Source organism: Podarcis vaucheri, assembly GCF_965113315.1.
Source record: "Podarcis vaucheri genome assembly, chromosome: 2".
Classification (NCBI taxonomy): domain Eukaryota; kingdom Metazoa; phylum Chordata; class Lepidosauria; order Squamata; family Lacertidae; genus Podarcis; species Podarcis vaucheri.
Window position 1 is genome coordinate 19,424,363 of NC_138760.1, and position 17,687 is coordinate 19,442,049.

General features: G+C 48.2%; 1 protein-coding gene across 1 annotated transcript; it reads left to right on the forward strand.

The window, feature by feature from the left end:
- Positions 1-6,841: 6,841 nt before the first annotated feature.
- On the forward strand, positions 6,842-16,131 carry LOC309526577 (aquaporin-5-like). Its single transcript, XM_082212848.1, has 4 exons — positions 6,842-7,306; positions 11,612-11,773; positions 14,053-14,133; positions 15,134-16,131. The coding sequence occupies exons 1-4, from the start codon at positions 6,944-6,946 to the stop codon at positions 15,368-15,370; spliced, it is 843 nt and encodes a 280-aa protein (XP_082068974.1). The 5' UTR covers positions 6,842-6,943; the 3' UTR covers positions 15,371-16,131.
- The last annotated feature ends 1,556 nt before the right edge of the window (positions 16,132-17,687 follow it).

Sequence of the window (17,687 nt, forward strand, 5' to 3'; positions counted from 1 at the left end):
GGGGAGAAGCGATCTTCTCCTCTCTGCCCCTTGCTTCAAAAGAGGGGACAGAGCGGCGCTTCCCCTCTGTCCCCAGACGGTCTCCATAGGAACGCATTGATTGATTTTCAATGCATTCCTATGGGAAACCGTGCTTTGCAAGACGAAAAACTTGCAAGAAGAAAAAACTTGCGGAACGAATTAATTTCGTCTTGCGAGGCACCACTGTAATGGATTGAAAGTGACGTTCAATGATTGGATAGTTACACAAAGTGGTTACTCTTGCGTTGTAGTGGAGCTCTATATAAGCAGGTTGGCTGAACCCTTCAGTTCAGTTCTGGGTCTGTGAATAAACAAGAGCTGTTTGAAGAATCGCTGTGTCGTCTGATATGTTCACCCACAACTTAACAGTTTAGACTGCATCCCATTGGCCAGATTGCTCCCAGCTATGAGGGACCTACCAATCGGGTGTTGTGGCTGACCAATCATACCCACCCACAACACAGGGTGTCTGTTTTCCAGGTCTCACCACAATACGTGCCCTCTTTAAGGGAGGACCCGATTTGCCAGTTTCTTGATGGTCTTTATGCAGGTCTGGCCAGTTTTGTGTTAGGCTCCTTGATCTCTAGTAACTCTGATGTGTATTTGGACTTCAATATGCAGGCTAATGGGACATTGGTGGCGCTGTGGGTTAAACCACAGAGCCTAGGACTTGCCGATCAGAAGGTCGGTGGTTCAAGTCCCCATGTCAAAGTGCAAGTAGATAAATAGGTACCACTCCAGCGGGAAGGTAAACAGCGTTTCCGTGTACTGCTCTGGTTCACCAGAAGCGGCTTAGTCCTGCTGGCCACGTGACCCGGAAGCTGTATGCTGGCTCCCTCAGCCAATAAAGCAAGATCAGCGCCGCAACCCCAGAGTCGGCCACGACTGGACCTAATGGTCAGGGGTCCCTTTACCTTTTAAGTGAGAGATAACTAGAGCATGCGAGACAGTCTGTGGGCCTCAGCCTGCGTACCAGATGGAGCTGGTACAGTTCAGTTCTGGCTTGTGAATAAACAAGAGATGTTTGAAGAATCGCTGTGTCGTCTGATATGCTCACCCACAACTTAACAGGCCTGACATGCACGGTGCACGCATGACGTCACACGCATTGGGCATCACAGCTTCAGTGGCCGGCTCCTCCAGAACGATCGGCCTCCTCCAGATGTCACAACATTGTGTGACATCACACACCCACAACATGTGCCCCAATCTTGGGAGTAATCTGGTGTCTCTGGCCCCAGGGCCTCCGCTCCAACCTGGCTGCACTATTGCCCCCAGGCTCACGTGGAAACAAACGGCTCTGGTGCACAGAAGAGAAATGCGATAATTTCCCTTTGGGGAGAGGCTTTGTTCAGTCCATCTTGGCTGTTTACAAAGTGGATATACTTGCACGGAATGAAAAGGGCAGGCTGCTATGCTGTAGATACAAATAAGCAGATGATGATGGATATACCCAACAGCAAACTGCTATGGGTTGATTCATGGGTGCATACACTGGGACTGTGTTCAGTTGATAAATCAATTTATGCACTTTTGATTTACTAAAGAAGTCCCCAGTTAATCAGGCAGCAGATTTTTTTAAAAATTTTTAAAAATGTAATTATCTTAACACTCCAAAATTGTGGGTAGATACTTCAGAAAGTTCTTTAATTTCTGAATCTTATTTTTCTATCTTTTTCTTTTAACCTCTTTTCTTTCTTTCTTTCTTTCTTTCTTTCTTTCTTTCTTTCTTTCTTTCTTTCTTTCTCTCTTTCTCTCTTTCTCTCTTTCTCTCTTTCTCTCTCTCTTTCTCTCTTTCTCTTTCTCTTTTTTATTGTACAGTGGAACCTCGGTTTTCGAGTGTCTCAGAAGCTGAACATTTTGGTTTTTGAACGCCGAAAACCCAGAAGTAATTGCTTCCGTTTTCGAACGCGCCTCAGAAGTCAAACAGCTTCCGCTCAGGTTTTTTTCAATTTTCTCCATTGAAATGGCATGTTTTCTTGCACAGATTTATATTATTTCATATTATTTTTATATAGTCCAATAAGATATCTAAAAAATGTCTAAAACATAGGCAATATAAGCAGTATAATGAGAAGGATTGGAAGTTTTACATTTTAACTTGTTATCCAATTATAATATATTGTATTTTCCTTTCCTTTTTCTCTTTACTTTTACTGCTTTTGCTTTGTATGACTTGTTATCTATGTATATATGTTTGTGTGGGAAACTAATAAAGATTAATAAAAGAAAGAAAGAAAGAAAGAAAGAAAGAAAGAAAGAAAGAAAGAAAGAAAGAAAGAAAGAAATCGCAGACCGCCCTTTGCACCTCGGTTTTTGAACATTTCGGAAGTCGAACAGTCTTCCGGAATGAATTACATTCAAAAACCAAGGTTCCACTGTATCTAGATAACTGTCCTGGTTTGGTAAAAGGGGGAGAGGGGAGGGAAGTATACCTGAAGGAGCGTCTCCACCCCCATCTTTCTGCCCGGACACTGAGGTCCAGCGCTGAGGGCCTTCTGGCAGTTCCCTCATTGCGAGAAGCCAAGTTATAAGGAACCTGGCAGAGGGCCTTCTCGGTAGTGGCACCCGTCCTGTGGAGCGCCCTCCCACCAGATGTCAAAGAGAAGAACTACTACCAGACTTTTAGAAGACATCTGAAGGCAGCCCTGTTTAGGGAAGCTTTTAATGTCTAACAGACCACTGTATTTTAATACTTTGTTGGAAGCCGCCCAGAGTGGGTGGGGTATAAATAATAAATTCTATTCTATTCTATTCTATTCTATTATCAAGGTTAGTATTTTTCTCTTCCAACCTGAATAATATTTTTTTAAAAAAACAAACAACTGTGGGTAAATACCACTCTCTTAAAAGAAGCAACCCCCTTCTCTTGCACAATGCTTCCGAAAAAGAAACACACACACATTTTTAGATAATAAGCAGCTTTAGCAATTGCTGTTTACATTTGCCTCATAGGGAGGGTGGGGGAAGGTAAATGCCTTCTCTCCCCAGGGCTGCTTCTCTGATCAATATCAACAGCCCCACTACAGACACACACACACACACACACACACACACGGAGATCTTCTGCCATCAATCTTCTCCCAGCCCATCAGCGGCACATACAGCAAGGAGACTTGGACTGTGCTGTGCATTTGCCAATAGGTGGCGCCATACTTCTTCCCATTGTGAAGAATCCTGTGGTTACCTAAAAGGAAACAGGACCAATAGCCCTTATGGGTGGGATGGGAGGGAATGTCCTTAAAACGTTTCAGATCCCTAGGCACAGATAGGTAGCCGTGTTAGACTGCCATAGTCCCTAGGCATAGGCGCCGACTCCATGGGGCTTGAGGGGGCTCGAGCCCCCTCAAAAAAATTTTTGGGGGGGCTCAGCCCCCCCAATAATCTCGGGCGGGCGCCCTTCCAGTAGAGCGCCGCCGCCGTCCCCCGCCTCCTCCGCACCTGCTCCTTCGCCAGCCAGCCAGCCGCGCGCCCTAATCGGAGAGCCCCGGCTGCCAAGGCACTGCCGGAAATCCCGCGAGAACAGGGGAATCCCGACTGGCCACACCTCCCAGCCAGCCAATCGGCTGGCTGGGGGGGGCGTGGCTTGCCCTATTTAGGGCCGGAGCCACTCTATTTGCATATTCATGAGCTTATTTATTATTCATGAGCTTTCCCGGGCCCCCCCAATATTTTTTCTAAGTCCGCGTCCCTGTCCCTAGGCATTATCCCAACTACTCCCTAAAGGTAAAGGGACCCCTGACCATTAGGTCCAGCCGTGGCCGACTCTCGGGTTGCGGCGCTCATCTCGCTTTATTGGCTTAGGGAGCCGGCGTACAGTCAGCATGACTTTTCCAGGGAGTCTTCTCTTCTCATGAGGTGGCCAAAATTCTGGAGCCTCAGCTTCATGATCTGTCCTTCCAGTGAGCACTCAGGGCTGATTTCCTTCAGAATGGATAAGGCAAACACATACATAAACATATAAACTATGTGTCTGATGTAGTATGGAAGAGCAATCCTGTAGCCATTTTAACTCTTCCCAATGACCTCAAATATTCCTCTGCAGTAAGGGAGGCAAATGGGAAAAGCCTTCGCATTGTATTTTCGCTTACAAACCCTGTCTTAAGGGTGTATTTGTGTATGAATAGGGTGAGCCTGTGACCTGGATTCAGGAACTAAAGTATTAACCATCACAAAAGAATGGCCAGACTGCAATCCACGACCATTGTCAAGTAGACCGCCTCCTTCTGTGATGTATGTACAGTGGTAACTCCAGTTACGAAGAGAAGACTCCCTGGAAAAGACCCTGATGTTGGGAAAGATGGAGGGCACAAGGAGAAGGGGACGACAGAGGACGAGATGGTGGGACAGTGTTCTCGAAGCTACCAGCATGAGTTTGACCAAACTGTGGGAGGCAGTGGGAGACTGGCGTGCTCTGGTCCAGGGGGTCACAAAGAGTCAGACACGACTGAACGACTAAACAACAACCTCTAGTTATGAACTTAATTCATTCCGGAGGTCTGTTCTTAACCCGAAACTGTTCTAAACCTGAAACTGTTCTAACTAGAGGCGTGCTTTCACTAATGGGGCCCCTTGCTGCCGCTGTGCCACCATCACACGATTTCTGTTCTCATCCTGGAGCAAACTTCTCAACTCGAGGTAACTCTTCCAGGTTAGCGGAGTTTGTAACCTGAGGCATTTGTAACTCAAGGTACCACTGTATGATGTTTTGGGGGGTGGTCGTGGACTACAGAGTGGGCAATTTCAGAAAGTCTATATAAGGCAGGGGTCTGCAACCTAAGGCCCATGGGCCACAAGTGGCCTGTGGGGGTCGTTTAACTGGCCCATGGATGCCACACCTGCTCGGGGACCCCTGCCACCTGGTCAGTTGGCTCCCATGCGCCATGCTAAACCGGCGCGGAGCAGAGCAGGGAACGCCTTCCATGACGCTGGCTGGCTTCCCATTGGCTACAGGAAGCTCCTGCAGCCAATGGGAAGTTGCGCAAGCCTCCTCCACACCAGAAAGAGCGCCAGAAAGAGTGTTTGCGCATGCGCATGCACACACACACTGGCCCACCGCGGCGTCTGTGGGACCGTGAACCGACTCAAGCCACAAACACTTTACTGACCCCTGATATAAGGGCTTGTGGGTGGCGCTGTGGGTTAAACCACAGAGCCTAGGACTTCCCAATCAGAAGGTCAGTGGTTCGAATCCCCGCGATGGGGTGAGCTCCCGTTGCTCGGTCCCTGCTCCTGCCAACCTAGCAGTTCGAAAGCACGTCAAAGTGCAAGTAGATCAATAGGTACCGCTCTGGCGGGAAGGTAAACGGTGTTTCCGTGCGCTGCTCTGGTTCGCCAGAAGCAGCTTAGTCATGCTGGCAACATGACCCAGAAGCTGTACGCCGGCTCCCTCGGCCAATAAAGCGAGATGAACGCCGCAACCCCAGAGTCGGCCACGACTGGACCCAATGGTCAGGGGTCCCTTTACCTTTACCTTTTTCACCATTGTTCAGGGTTTTCCTCCCTCCTGTGTGTGGGGAGTGGGGACCCTGTGGCAACAGTATTTTTCTATTGCAATAAAGTTCAGGTTTACTAGTTGCTTTGCTTCTCAATATACTCTGGTTGGCCTCTGTTATTTTCTCCTACCGATAGGTAACCCACTTAAGGACTCTATATGGGCTCTTGGATACCCCATAAGGGAAAAGGTGCTGTTTTTTTCCTTATTACGTAAGTGAGCACAGGATTTCTCAGCCCAGCCTACAATGGTACCACGGCTTAAGTACTTAATTCATTCCGGAGGTCTGTTCTTAACCTGAAACTGTTCTTAACCTGAAGCATCACTTTAGCTAATGGGGCCTCCTGCTGCCACTGCACCACTGGAGCACAATTTCTGTTCTCATCCTGCAGGAAAGTTCTTTTTCCCCCAAAAAAAATTTTTTATTGGTTTTCACAACATTATAAACAAACAAACAAACAAACAAACAAACAAACACATAAGACAAACAAACATAAATCATAGCCTTATTGAAAATTACACTTATTAACATTGTTAAGTGACTTCCTCGCTTCCGCTTGGTTGAATTTCATTGGATATCCTTTTAACGGTTTTCCAAATCACAGTTCTTATAAAATTTAACTTAAACATTAACAACCTTAGATTTTCACATTATGAAATGAAACATATTAATTCATCACTTAACATAAATAAAATCCTAAGCCAATTAAGTATCTGCAAGCTGTTTTCAGTTCATTTAACTTAACATATTTAACTAAGTAATCATTAAATTTAATCCACTCTTCCTGATACTCCTCCTCCTTCTGGTCACGGACTCTTCCGGTTAGGTCGTCTAGCTATGAAAAATCCATCATCTTCACCTGCCATTCTTCTATCATTGGTAATTCTTGGGTTTCATCCTGAAGCAAAGTTCTTAACCTGAAGCACTATCTCTGGGTTAGCGGAGTCTGTAACCTGAAGCGTATGTAACCCGAGGTACCACTGTATTTCACAAGGTTGTTGTGAAGGAGGGACATGGGATAACTCCCTCTATAATGTTCTGGCTTCCTTAGAGGGCGGATGGGATATAATTGCATTAAAAAATGACAAATGGGACTCGGGTGCGGCACAATTACTCCCTTCGGGTTTTGGATAGCGGCTTCCGTTGGCAGGGAACATCAGTTCAGAAGCTGACAGCCTATGTTTTATAAAATCCCTGTGGATGGGAGGGTCCATCACAGGCTCAGACAGGCCTCCGCCTGACTCATGGGGAGACGCTCCAAAAATTTCCCACCTGAAGCTCCGGTTCTTACAAGGCTGTGCCAGGTTCGTTCCAGCCTGGGGCAAGGACACATATAAAGGCTTCCCGGGCTCCCTCTCCTGCCTGCGGGCTCAGAGCGGCCGCAGAGGCAAGCGTGGATCCCTGCGGCCTTCGGCACATCTGCCACGATGAAGCGGGAACTATGTTCGAAGGCCTTGACTCGCGCCTTCCTGGCCGAATTATTTGGCACGACGGTCTTTGTGTTCATAGGCCTGGGCTCTGCCCTGCCCTGGCCCCTGGCCTCCCCTTCGGTCCTGCAAGTCGCTCTCGCCTTTGGCCTGGCTATCGGCACCTTGGCCCAATGCTTGGGCCACGTCAGCGGCGCCCATCTCAACCCTGCAGTGACCGCCGCGTTCCTGCTGGGCTCTCGCATCTCCCTTTGCAAAGCTGTTTCCTACGTCCTCGCTCAGCTCCTCGGAGCAGTGGTGGGAGCTGCTCTTCTGTATGAACTGACCCCCAGTCACGTCCACGGAAGCCTGGGGGTCAATGGGGTGAGTCTGAGAATGATCACTGATGAGGAGGTCAGACCTTCCAAGTGCCCCTATTTTCCAGGGACAGCCCCGGATTTACAGACACCGTCCCGGGTTTTGATCTGATCCCGGAATGTCCCGCTTTTCCCTAGAACGTCCCTATTTTCATCGGAGAAATGTTGGAGGGTACGGAGTTATGTGACCTCCAAGCCAAAGAGATGAGTAACTGTACAACTTTTAGAAGACATCTGAAGGCAGCTCTGTATAGGAAAGTTTTTTTAAAAGAAAAGTTTAATGTTTTATTATGTTTTTATACATGTTGGAAGCTGTCCAGGGTGGCTGGGCAACCCCGTCAGATGGGTGGGGTATAAATAGTATAATAATAATAATAATAATAATAATAATAATAATAATAATAATAGTTGATGATGATGATGAATAGGCCGCAAAAAGAGATTGGCAGGCAGTGTGCAAAGGAATTGTGCTTTGTAGGATGAATGGCAACATGTAACGGTACCTCGGTTCTTGGACATAATCCGTTCCAGAAGAACGTTTGACTTTCGCAACGTTCAAAAACCGAGGCACAAAGGGCTGGTTTAAAGTTCAATGGAGAAAATTGAAAAACACGCAGTGGAAGCCGTTTGACTTCCGAGGTGCGTTCGAAAACGGAAGCATTTACTTCCGGGTTTTCAGCGTCCGGGTTCCAAAACGTTTGGCTTCAGAGACGCTCGGAAACCGAGGTACCACTATATAACCCTGGAGTCCAAAGGACCTCTAGATTTATTTGGCTGCCCCAATCGTTTTCCATCTTACTTGAAAACCAAACCTTACCTTCTCCTGTCTTTTTTGAGATGTTGCCACAGCAACATCTTTCAGTTTTGCAGTTATTCATATGGGCTTGAATTTGAATTCCGTCCATCTAATTGAAAATTTCGCCGAATTCTGGCATTCCTGCACAAGCCCATGCCCTTTCAACCCTGCTGTGAATTTAAAATAAAAGAAGTGCACATTTTCTTCTGCAGATTTTGGAGACGCTTGATGGGTTGCTGTAAGGATGTGCGCATCCGAGCAGGGCTTTGAGTGCCTTGGAGCAGCCATATCCATGGAGAAAGGAGCTGTGTGTCTTCTTTGCTATTATTGCTTTGCCAGAATCCTTTCCCCTTGGTAGCAACAGAAGCAGCTGCCTTCATTGACTGTCTCTCATTCCCTGCACAGTAGTTTGAGACTCTGTTGGTCTGTTTCAGTAATCTAGAGTGATAAAGAGCTCGTGAATGTACATTTATTAATATGCTTAGGAACGACGGGAGATTTTTGGACATCTGATTCTCCTACGATTGGGGCTGATGGTGATGTGCTTGTACCAGGTATATGGTTAGTGTCACATTCCCTCCAAGATTTCTCCGATGAAAATAAGGACCGTCCTATTCCATAATAATATTATTATTAATAATAATTTTATTATTTATGCAAGTTGTTTTATTTATGCAAGTTTTATTATTTATGCAAGTTGTATTATTTATGCAAGTTTTGGGAACTGACAACTTTTAACAAAAGCCTGGTTCTTCACAGTTTTTCTTGAAATTATCTTTATGTTCTTCATAGATCATAGATCGATAGTTTTAATTCTATTAATTTTTTTTAATGGTTTCCCTATGTTTTTAGCTGTTCTTATTTTACCTGTAAGCAACCTTGAGTCCCTGTCAAGGAAAAAGGCTGGATATAAAGAAGAAGAATTTATTATTTATCCCCAGCCACTCTGGGCGGCTTCCAACAGAATATTAAAATACAATATTAAAATACTATGCCACTTCCAATTTTCCCAGTTTCTCGTTTTCCTGTTTTAAGTTCAGCTTTCTACATTTGTTGTTGTTGTTATTTGATATCACGTTGTCATATTATATTGTGATTTTATGTCGTGAATTGCCCTGACATAGGGCTGTATACAAATTTAATTAATTGATCTTAGTAATAAACTGTGCCTCAGACTTAAGCCTTTGCAACCGATCTGATCAAACTTTTAAACATTTCAAATTATGGCCTTCTCTCTCTCTCTTTAAAATCCCTTCGGTTAACCTCAGCCACTGGCTTGTTTTTTCTGGAAGTGTGTTATGAGACTGAATTATCAGTCGGTCGGCAGAATCTGCCTGGAGGAAGCAATTCTAAATGCTGGGCAAAGTTAAAATGAAACAGAACTCTCTCGCCTCGGCTTTGTTGTTTTGCAGAGAAGTCACAGAGGGCCCAGTCCGAAGGTTGCTTCTCTCTGTTCTTCACCGCCAGTGATCTCCGACCCCGAAATCTTTGGTATATTTTTGTCTCGGCTCTTGCTAATACCAGCTTTTGCAGAGCAGACGTCGCCTCTTGTCCTCTTGCCCAGTTATGCAAGGGAAGCCGGGCCCCTCCCACGCCCTGAACTAGATCCTTGATTTTTCCTCTCCTGTTCAATTTCCATTCACTTCAACTCAGATTTGCTTTGCTGAGAACTACCCTGTGACCATGGGCATAGCCAGGATTTGGGGGTGGGCATGGGGGCAGGACACCCACCCATAGCTGTCAACTTACAGATTTGAAAATAAGGGACCAGCAGCCTCGAAAATAAGGGATCAGCAGCCAAAATAAGGGATTTTAGTCAACCAGCTGAAATACGAAGTTAAAAGGGAGCAGATAATTTGGGAGAGCAGTGCCGGTTTTTAGCCCTTCGTTTCCAGAGGTTGCTGCTCAAGACACCAGCCGATGAAACACTGCGATTAAATAACTACAAGCAGCAACCACTTTTCGCGCAAAACGAAGTCCAAGCTACGAAGATGCTGCTGCAGTTCTGTATCTTTTCTCTCGTGCTCCATCTGCAGCTCTCAGTTCCATCAGGCAGGGTGGGAAGAAGAGAGGGGGGCAAATAGCACCTGAAGTAAACCCGCAGATCAGACCATCTATGCTAGTCTACCACTACAAATTTATGGGAGAAGCGCTTGCGGTCCTTCCTCCGCTTTCCCCCTCTATGGTTAGCCCTTGGAACACCTCCCGCGCCTCCGCCTCCTCCTCTCTCTGAACTGCTTTCTCTATGGTTGCCCTCGCTCTCCTCTCAAGGCTCCTCAGCTATTCATAGGCTGCGCCAGGCTGCCCATCTCATCTGGGTCCTTTGGCGGCGCAGCTGCAGTACGGCCTAGCGGGGGCAGCGGTGACAGGCAGAGGGGAGGCCCCAGGCAGAGACGCCCAGGCAGAGACCTTTGAAACCTGGGAAACTTAAGGGACATCATCAATAAGGGACAGGAGCAGGACACGGCACTGGGATAAGGGAGTTTCCTGCCAAATAAGGGACGGTTGACAGCTATGCACCCACCGGCCACCATAATCTCTGTCTGGCTCTGTCTAGCAGATTCGGAATGAAACGTCTCGACAACAGTGGTTTTAAATTGCTTTCTTTTGACCCCAAGTGCACAGAAAAATCAGTCAAAATCCCCAGTCATTTGAAAACTAGGACGTTAAATAAAAACACCAGGGAGTACTTTTCGTGCGGCTAACGAGTATATTTTGCAAAATTACAAAGAACACACCTTTTTTATTATGATTACAGTGGTACCTCAGGTTACATACGCTTCAGGTTACAGATGCCACTAACCCAGAAATAGTACCTCGGGTTAAGAACTTTGCTTCAGGATGAAAACAGAAATCGTGCTCTGGTTTAGTTTAATCTAAAAAGCTCAACAACTTTGGTCAATCCTTTTTTAAAAAAAAAATTAAATTTTTTTATTAGGAATTTGAACAAAGCCTATTACAACATGTCATCCTTAATTTCCCCCCCATTTCTCCCCCACGGAATTCCCTCAGTTTGCATCTCTGGTTTCTCTGTAGATGCTATTCTCTATCTAACTGGTTATTATCAATAAAAAGTTTGTGAGTGTTTATTCAAAACCTGCCAAGGAGTCCAGTTCACTTTGTTGCTTCTTTAAGTACTTTGTAAAAGGTTCCCCTTCATCTTTAAAGTCACATTTATCCTTGTCCCGTAGTTTATGTGTCAGTTTTGCCAATTCTGCATAGTCCATCTGTTTCTCTTGCCATAATTCTTTGGTCAATCCAATGGGTAGGTAACTGCCAGTTTATTTATAGTGGGAGTAGATCGCAGTCTGTTGGAAGTTGGAGACCTCTGCCATACCCCATGTCCTCACTGCAGCCGATGGTGCTATGTTGTGGAAGCGGTTCACCGTGTCAGCCCCTCGCAACCGATACAGCTGGTTAGACCCACTCAAAAGTCCACCCGGACAGTCGAGTAGACCTTATGCCTCCAAAAGTGCAGTTAGGGACATTTCTCACCAACGTGCCCTTCTTTTCCAGCCCCAGAACACCACGTCGGCAGGACAGGCTGTGACCATTGAGATGTTCCTCACACTCCAGCTGGTCCTCTGCGTCTTTGCGTCCACTGACAGCCGCAGGACGGATGTTGGCTTCCCGGCATTGTCCATTGGATTGTCAGTCACTGCAGGACACCTGATAGGGGTGGGTATCAGGGAGAGAGAGAGACGCACAGGTCCCTCTTGCGAAAATCAACCGCTTATATCAAAACGCTTAGCTCTTCCCTCAAAGATCCTCAATTGTAAACTTGCAATTTGATCTCACATTTTAGGCTGTGTTTTGTGGCAACTCCAGTCCAGGGTCTTATCAACGCTGACCTTGGCGTGGAACAGGGTCATTCATATATGTGTGTGGTGTGTGGTGTGTGTGTGTGTGTGTGTGAATGGTGCCACAGACTCCACCCCAGGTGGGTTATGTGGGGGTCCGCAGATCACCAGATGGGAATCATCATGCTTATCAGGGAAACTGAGTAAACAGGAAAGCCTTAGCTATGGCAGGCGTCAGAGAAAACATGACATGAATTATGTAATTTTACATGGATTTTTGAAGTAATAATAATAATAGTAGTAGTAATAATAATAATAATAATAATAATAATAATATATTATTTATACCCCGCCCATCTGGCTGGGTTTCCCCAGCCACTCTGGGCGGCTCCCAACAGAATATTAAAAACATGATAAAACAAGCAGTAGAAACTTCCTGATACAGGGCTGCCTTCAGGCGTCTTCTAAAAGTCAGATAGTTATTTATTTCCTTGACATCTGATGGGAGGGCGTTCCAAAGGGCAGGCGCCACTACTGACAAGGCCCTCTTCCTGGTTCCCTGTAACCTCACTTCTCACAGTGAGGGAGTCGCCAGAAGGCCCTCGGAGCTGGATCTCAGTGTCTGGGCTGAACGATGGGGATGGAGACGCTCCTTCAGATATACTGGACCGAGGCTGTTTAGGGCTTTAAAGGTCAGCACCAACACTTTGAATTGTGCTCAGAAACATACTGGGTTCCAATATAGTTCTTTCAGGACTGGTGTTATATGGTCTCAGCGGCCACTCCCAGTTGCCAGTCTGGCTGCCACATTCTGTATTAGTTGTATTTTCCTGGATACCTTCAAAGGTAGCCCCATCTAGAGCACATTGCAGTAGTCCATGCTTTAGTAGTTATGTTTTATTATGCCTGTTTGTATCGGATCAGATTATAAGGTGTGCGTTCTTTGTTGTGTATTTTGTTGCCTTATACTGTGTTGTGTTTAGCATTATAGAAAGAGGGTGTACAAATTAAAAGTGAAATGAAATCAAATGACAATATTACAGTTGGGATGATGTTCTGGCAAGCTCCAAGCCTGCTTTTGGGGGGGGGGTGTATGTGTTAGGCTGCAATGGGTATTGGATGCTGGAGGATATTTCATGAGGTCATGAACAATAGGAAACTGAGCTGTGCCCGGTTCTCTGCACAGCTGGGGCAGAAAATCACAAATGCAAAATCCTCACATGCAGTGAAAACTGCTTGCAGACTCTCCAAATGTCCCTATTTTCCAGAATCAGTCCCAGATTTACAGAAGCTGTCCTGGTTTATGATGTATTCCCAGAATGTCCTGCCTTCCCTTAGGACATCACCCCATTTTTCATCCAAAAAATGCTGGAGGGTATGGAGTTATGCAATAGCCAAGGAGATAAATAACTATACAGTCATACCTTGGATCTCAAACGCCTTGGCTCCCAAACAAATCGGCTCCGGATCGAAACCCGGAAGGGAGTTTCTGGTTTTTGAACGTTCTTTTGGAACCCGAACGTCTGATGCGGGTTCCGTGGGTTCCAATTGGCTGCAGGTGCTTCCTGCAGCCAATCAGAAGCCGTGCTTTGGTTTCCAAACGTATTGGAAGTCGAACGGACTTCCGGAACAGATTCCGTTCAGCTTCCAAGGTGCGACTGCACAACCTTTAGAAGACAACCTTGAGAGCCAATGTGGTGTAGTGGTTAAGAGCGGTAGTCTCGTAATCTGGGGAACCGGGTTCGCGTCCCTGTTCCTCCACACGCAGCTGCTGGGTGACCTTGGGCCAGTCACACTTCTCTGAAGTCTCTCAGCCCCACTCACCTCACAGAGTGTTTGTTGTGGGGGAGGAAGGGAAAGGAGATTGTTAGCCACTTTGAGACTCCTTAAAAGGAGTGAAAGGCGGGATATCAAATCCAAATCCAAAACATCTGAAGGCAGCCATGTATAGGGATTTTTAAAAATGTTTTATGTTTTTGTACATGTTGGAAGCCACCCAGAGTGGCTGGGGCAGCCCAGAGGGGTGGGGTATAAATAATAAAATTGCCATTATTATTATTATTATGGAAGAGGACGCTCCTATTTTCATAGGGGCATGTTGGAGGGCATGTATTGGTTTCCTTCCCTCCTCTCAGCCACCTCTTTGTGTTTCCCTAGATCTACTACACTGGCTGCTCTATGAACCCGGCTAGATCCTTTGGCCCAGCTCTGGTCATGGGGAACTTTGCTAACCACTGGGTAAGAGAAGACTCTGCCTCTGTTCTGAAAGAGATGGGATGAGGACAGTGGCGTAGCGTGGGGGGTGCCAGGGGTGCCGGCCGCACCGGGCGCAACATCTGGGGGGCGCGAGTCCAGAGGGAAGGGACAAGTTCCTTCCTCCGCCGGGCTCCCCGCCGCCACCGCCAGCCTTGCGCCCTAGCGCGCGCGCGCCCCCCGCCACCGCTGCGACTGCGGTCCACTCACTGCTCGCAGGAGGAGCAGCCGCTGCAGCAGCGCTGACGCCGCCACCGACGCCTGGCCGGGCACGGGCAGCCTCCGCACCCCGCCGCCGCTGCCATCCCCTCGGCCCAGCCACAGGCGGCGGCTGCTTCTGCCGACTGGGAGGGAGGAGAGCTCCGAGGGGCCTCGCCGCGCCCTGCGCTCCCCAAAACCCTCCGAGAGGAAGCCGGCGGGTGGGCGAGGGTCTCCCGGCAGAAGGGGGCACCGCTGGCTCCGGCTCTCAGCGCAAGTCTCAGCCGCGGGGGGGGGGCGAGGACGGAGCACGGCTGGAAGCCCCCGGACCCGGCCGGGAGGAGGAGAGGCGCTCGCCAAGCCCGGATCTGGAGCTCCACCTACAGCCCAAGGAGAGGAGGGGGCGGGAAGGCGCCCGAGGGGAGAGGGCTTCGGCTGCCTCGGCCCGCGGGGGCTCCGCAAATAATAAATTTAATAAATTCCTGCTGAGCGTTGGGGGGGGTCCTTGGCTCCTTCGCTTGCCCCCAGCCCCAGTGGCGTAGCGTGGGGGGGTGCAGGGGGGCCGGGCGCAACATCTGGGGAGGGGCACTTGCACTTGAGTGCTAAAATCCACGGGTTAGGGGGCACAAATTACTTGCCTTGCCCCGGGTGCTGACAACCCACGCTACGCCACTGGATGAGGAGCATCTTTCAAAGTGAAGCCCTTGCAGCTAGACCCACACAGCAGCTGCTGGCAAAGTCCTAGCCCTAGCTTTGACCAAAGCATCCTTTCTTTCTCTCTGCACAGATTTTCTGGATCGGGCCGCTAGCTGGTGCCATCGTAGCCATGATGCTCTACGACTATCTTTTGTGCCCGCAACCCAGGAGCACGGCAGACCGAATTGCCATCCTCAGAGGAGACCGTGGTCCTGAGAAAGAAGCAGAGCATGGACGTCAGAAGAAGCAGTCCTTGAAGACCTACTCTGTCCACACCCTTCCCAAGCTCATCGACACGGATGATAAGGCTTGTGGGTTGGACTCTTAAAGGGGACAGGCTCAGCCTTCTTGTTTACGCAGTGGGATGGACGCTGCAGCTAACCTTATGCTCAGGATCCAGCTCTGTGGACTAGGAATGCCTCGCCTTTGTCTCACCTCCAAACAGAGGATTCGGTGGGAGAAAGCACCTTCCTTGCCCATGTGACTTTTCAAAATGCTGCTTGCTGACAGACTCTAGCTGTCAGGCTTCAGGGAATCGACTCCCTCTCGCACCCCCGCAGTAGATAAGCAGAACAAAGTAAAAGGAGTCTTCTTAACAATTAGAAACTTTAATGATCACAGCGAGAGAACAAAGAATCCATTTCCTAGGATGCTCCCACTTAAGGGTTCCACCCACTTCCTCCCTATTCACCCACATCACTACCGCGTCTTGTAACCTGAGCTCGTAACCACTGTGCTTTCTGTGCTGCCACCTTATCTGCTCTTCTTGACCTTGGGCTGAGCGGATGGATGCTTTCCAGAGACAGTGAATCTGTTCACTCTCTCTCTCTCCCGGCGCATCTTCTCTTAGCTGTTCCCCATCCAGGATTTCCCAGCTTCTGCCTTCTGAACTATGCCCCTCTGCAAACCACTGTTCCAAATCTATACTGTCCTTCTGCTCCTGGGAAGATTCAGGATCCAGGGGAGGGGGGGCTCCGAACTATCCTCAGTGCAGCCCTCCTCAGCACAGTCCCCGACACTAGCATAGGAAAATCATGATCTCAGGAGGGCATACGCAGGGGGTAGCTAGCTGCTCCGGCACCCAGTGGCGGGGGAAGGGTGATCCGCTTACGGGGGCAGAGCGATCCGCCCACGGGAGCACCGTAGCAAGCTGCCCACGGAATCCGCCTGGTGGACGCAGACTCCATGCTGCTGTTCTGGGCAGTTCGGGGGCCCGAGCCACCGCGTCCCTCCCAGGAGGGACGCATGGCTCGGGCGCGCTGCAGACAAGGCCCCCCAGTAAGTGCCACCCCCTGCGGTGTGACATTTTGTCACCCACTCAGGGATGACACTGGGGTGGGCCACAACCCCCCGCGCCCCGCTTTGTACGCCCCTGGGCATACCCACACTAAAAACCTTATTGTGGTTTTGAATTCATTTTTTAAATTGTCGTGGTTTTCATCAGCAAATTCTGGGAATGATCATTGTGGCTGCCCTCCTCTGCCCGCGTTCCAGCTTGTCAATATCCTTCTTAAATTGTGGTGCCCAGAACTGGACACAATATTCTAGTTGTGCTCTTCAGGCACCCAGTAATTTACTAATATCATTTGTATGAAATTAATATGCGGGTGGCGCTGTGGGTTAAACCACAGAGCCTAGGACTTGCCGATCAGAAGGTCGGCGGTTCGAATCCCTGTGACGGGGTGAGCTCCCGTTGCTCGGTCCCTGCTCCTGCCAACCTGGCAGTTTGAAAGCACGTCAAAGTGCAAGTACATAAATAGGCACCGCTCCGGCGGGAAGGTAAACGGCGTTTCCGTGCGCTGCTCTGGTTCGCCAGAAGCGGCTTAGTCATGCTGGCCACATGACCCGGAAGCTGTACGCTGGCTCCCTCGGCCAATAAAGTGAGATGAGCACCGCAACCCCAGAGTCAGCCACGACTGGACCTAATGACCAGGGGTCCCTTTACCTTTAATATGTCTGATTAATTCTAATTACGGCATCCTCGGCATGCTTTTCTGCTCCCCCTTTCTCTGCATCCTGTGGGTGATTTCTCTTTGTCCCTTTGTTGTTGCTTCTGTATATCTTGATGGTGGACTTTTAAATAGCCCATAGCAGCTTCAATTGCTGGAATCTTATTGCCTTCTTTCTTTCTAAGCAGGAGAAATCTGTTCCCCTTTGTATCCTGAGGGCACTGGAGGTGCCGGGCTCTTAATAAACATCTCGCCCAAACAGTCTAGTCTCTCGCCTCTTCAACACAAGCTTCCATTGCCATAAATTCCTCTTTTCATCTTGCTTTCCACTCTTCCTGACCTTGCAATTTCTCATGATTGCCGCTGATTTGAGGCAAGCAGCATTAAATAAGATGTATTTCAGCAATAACAGACCCCTTGTATTTTTTCCCCCCTCGGCTAGAAGATACAGAAAAGATAAAGGACAAAGAGCGAATATTTCTGTCTCAGCAATAATAACCTTGTCAATCTTGGTGTCTGCGGCTCAACAGATGGCAAAAATCCCTTCTGTTCGGAGCTAATGGGCAAGATTTTATTAAAAGCCTGATATTTGCGAGAAAGCCTACATGCCTCTGTGTGTCTTTGTGGCCTTTTTAAAAACAACAACAACAACCACAAACCCAGAGATTTATGTACACCGGGCTGGAGTGCAAGCAG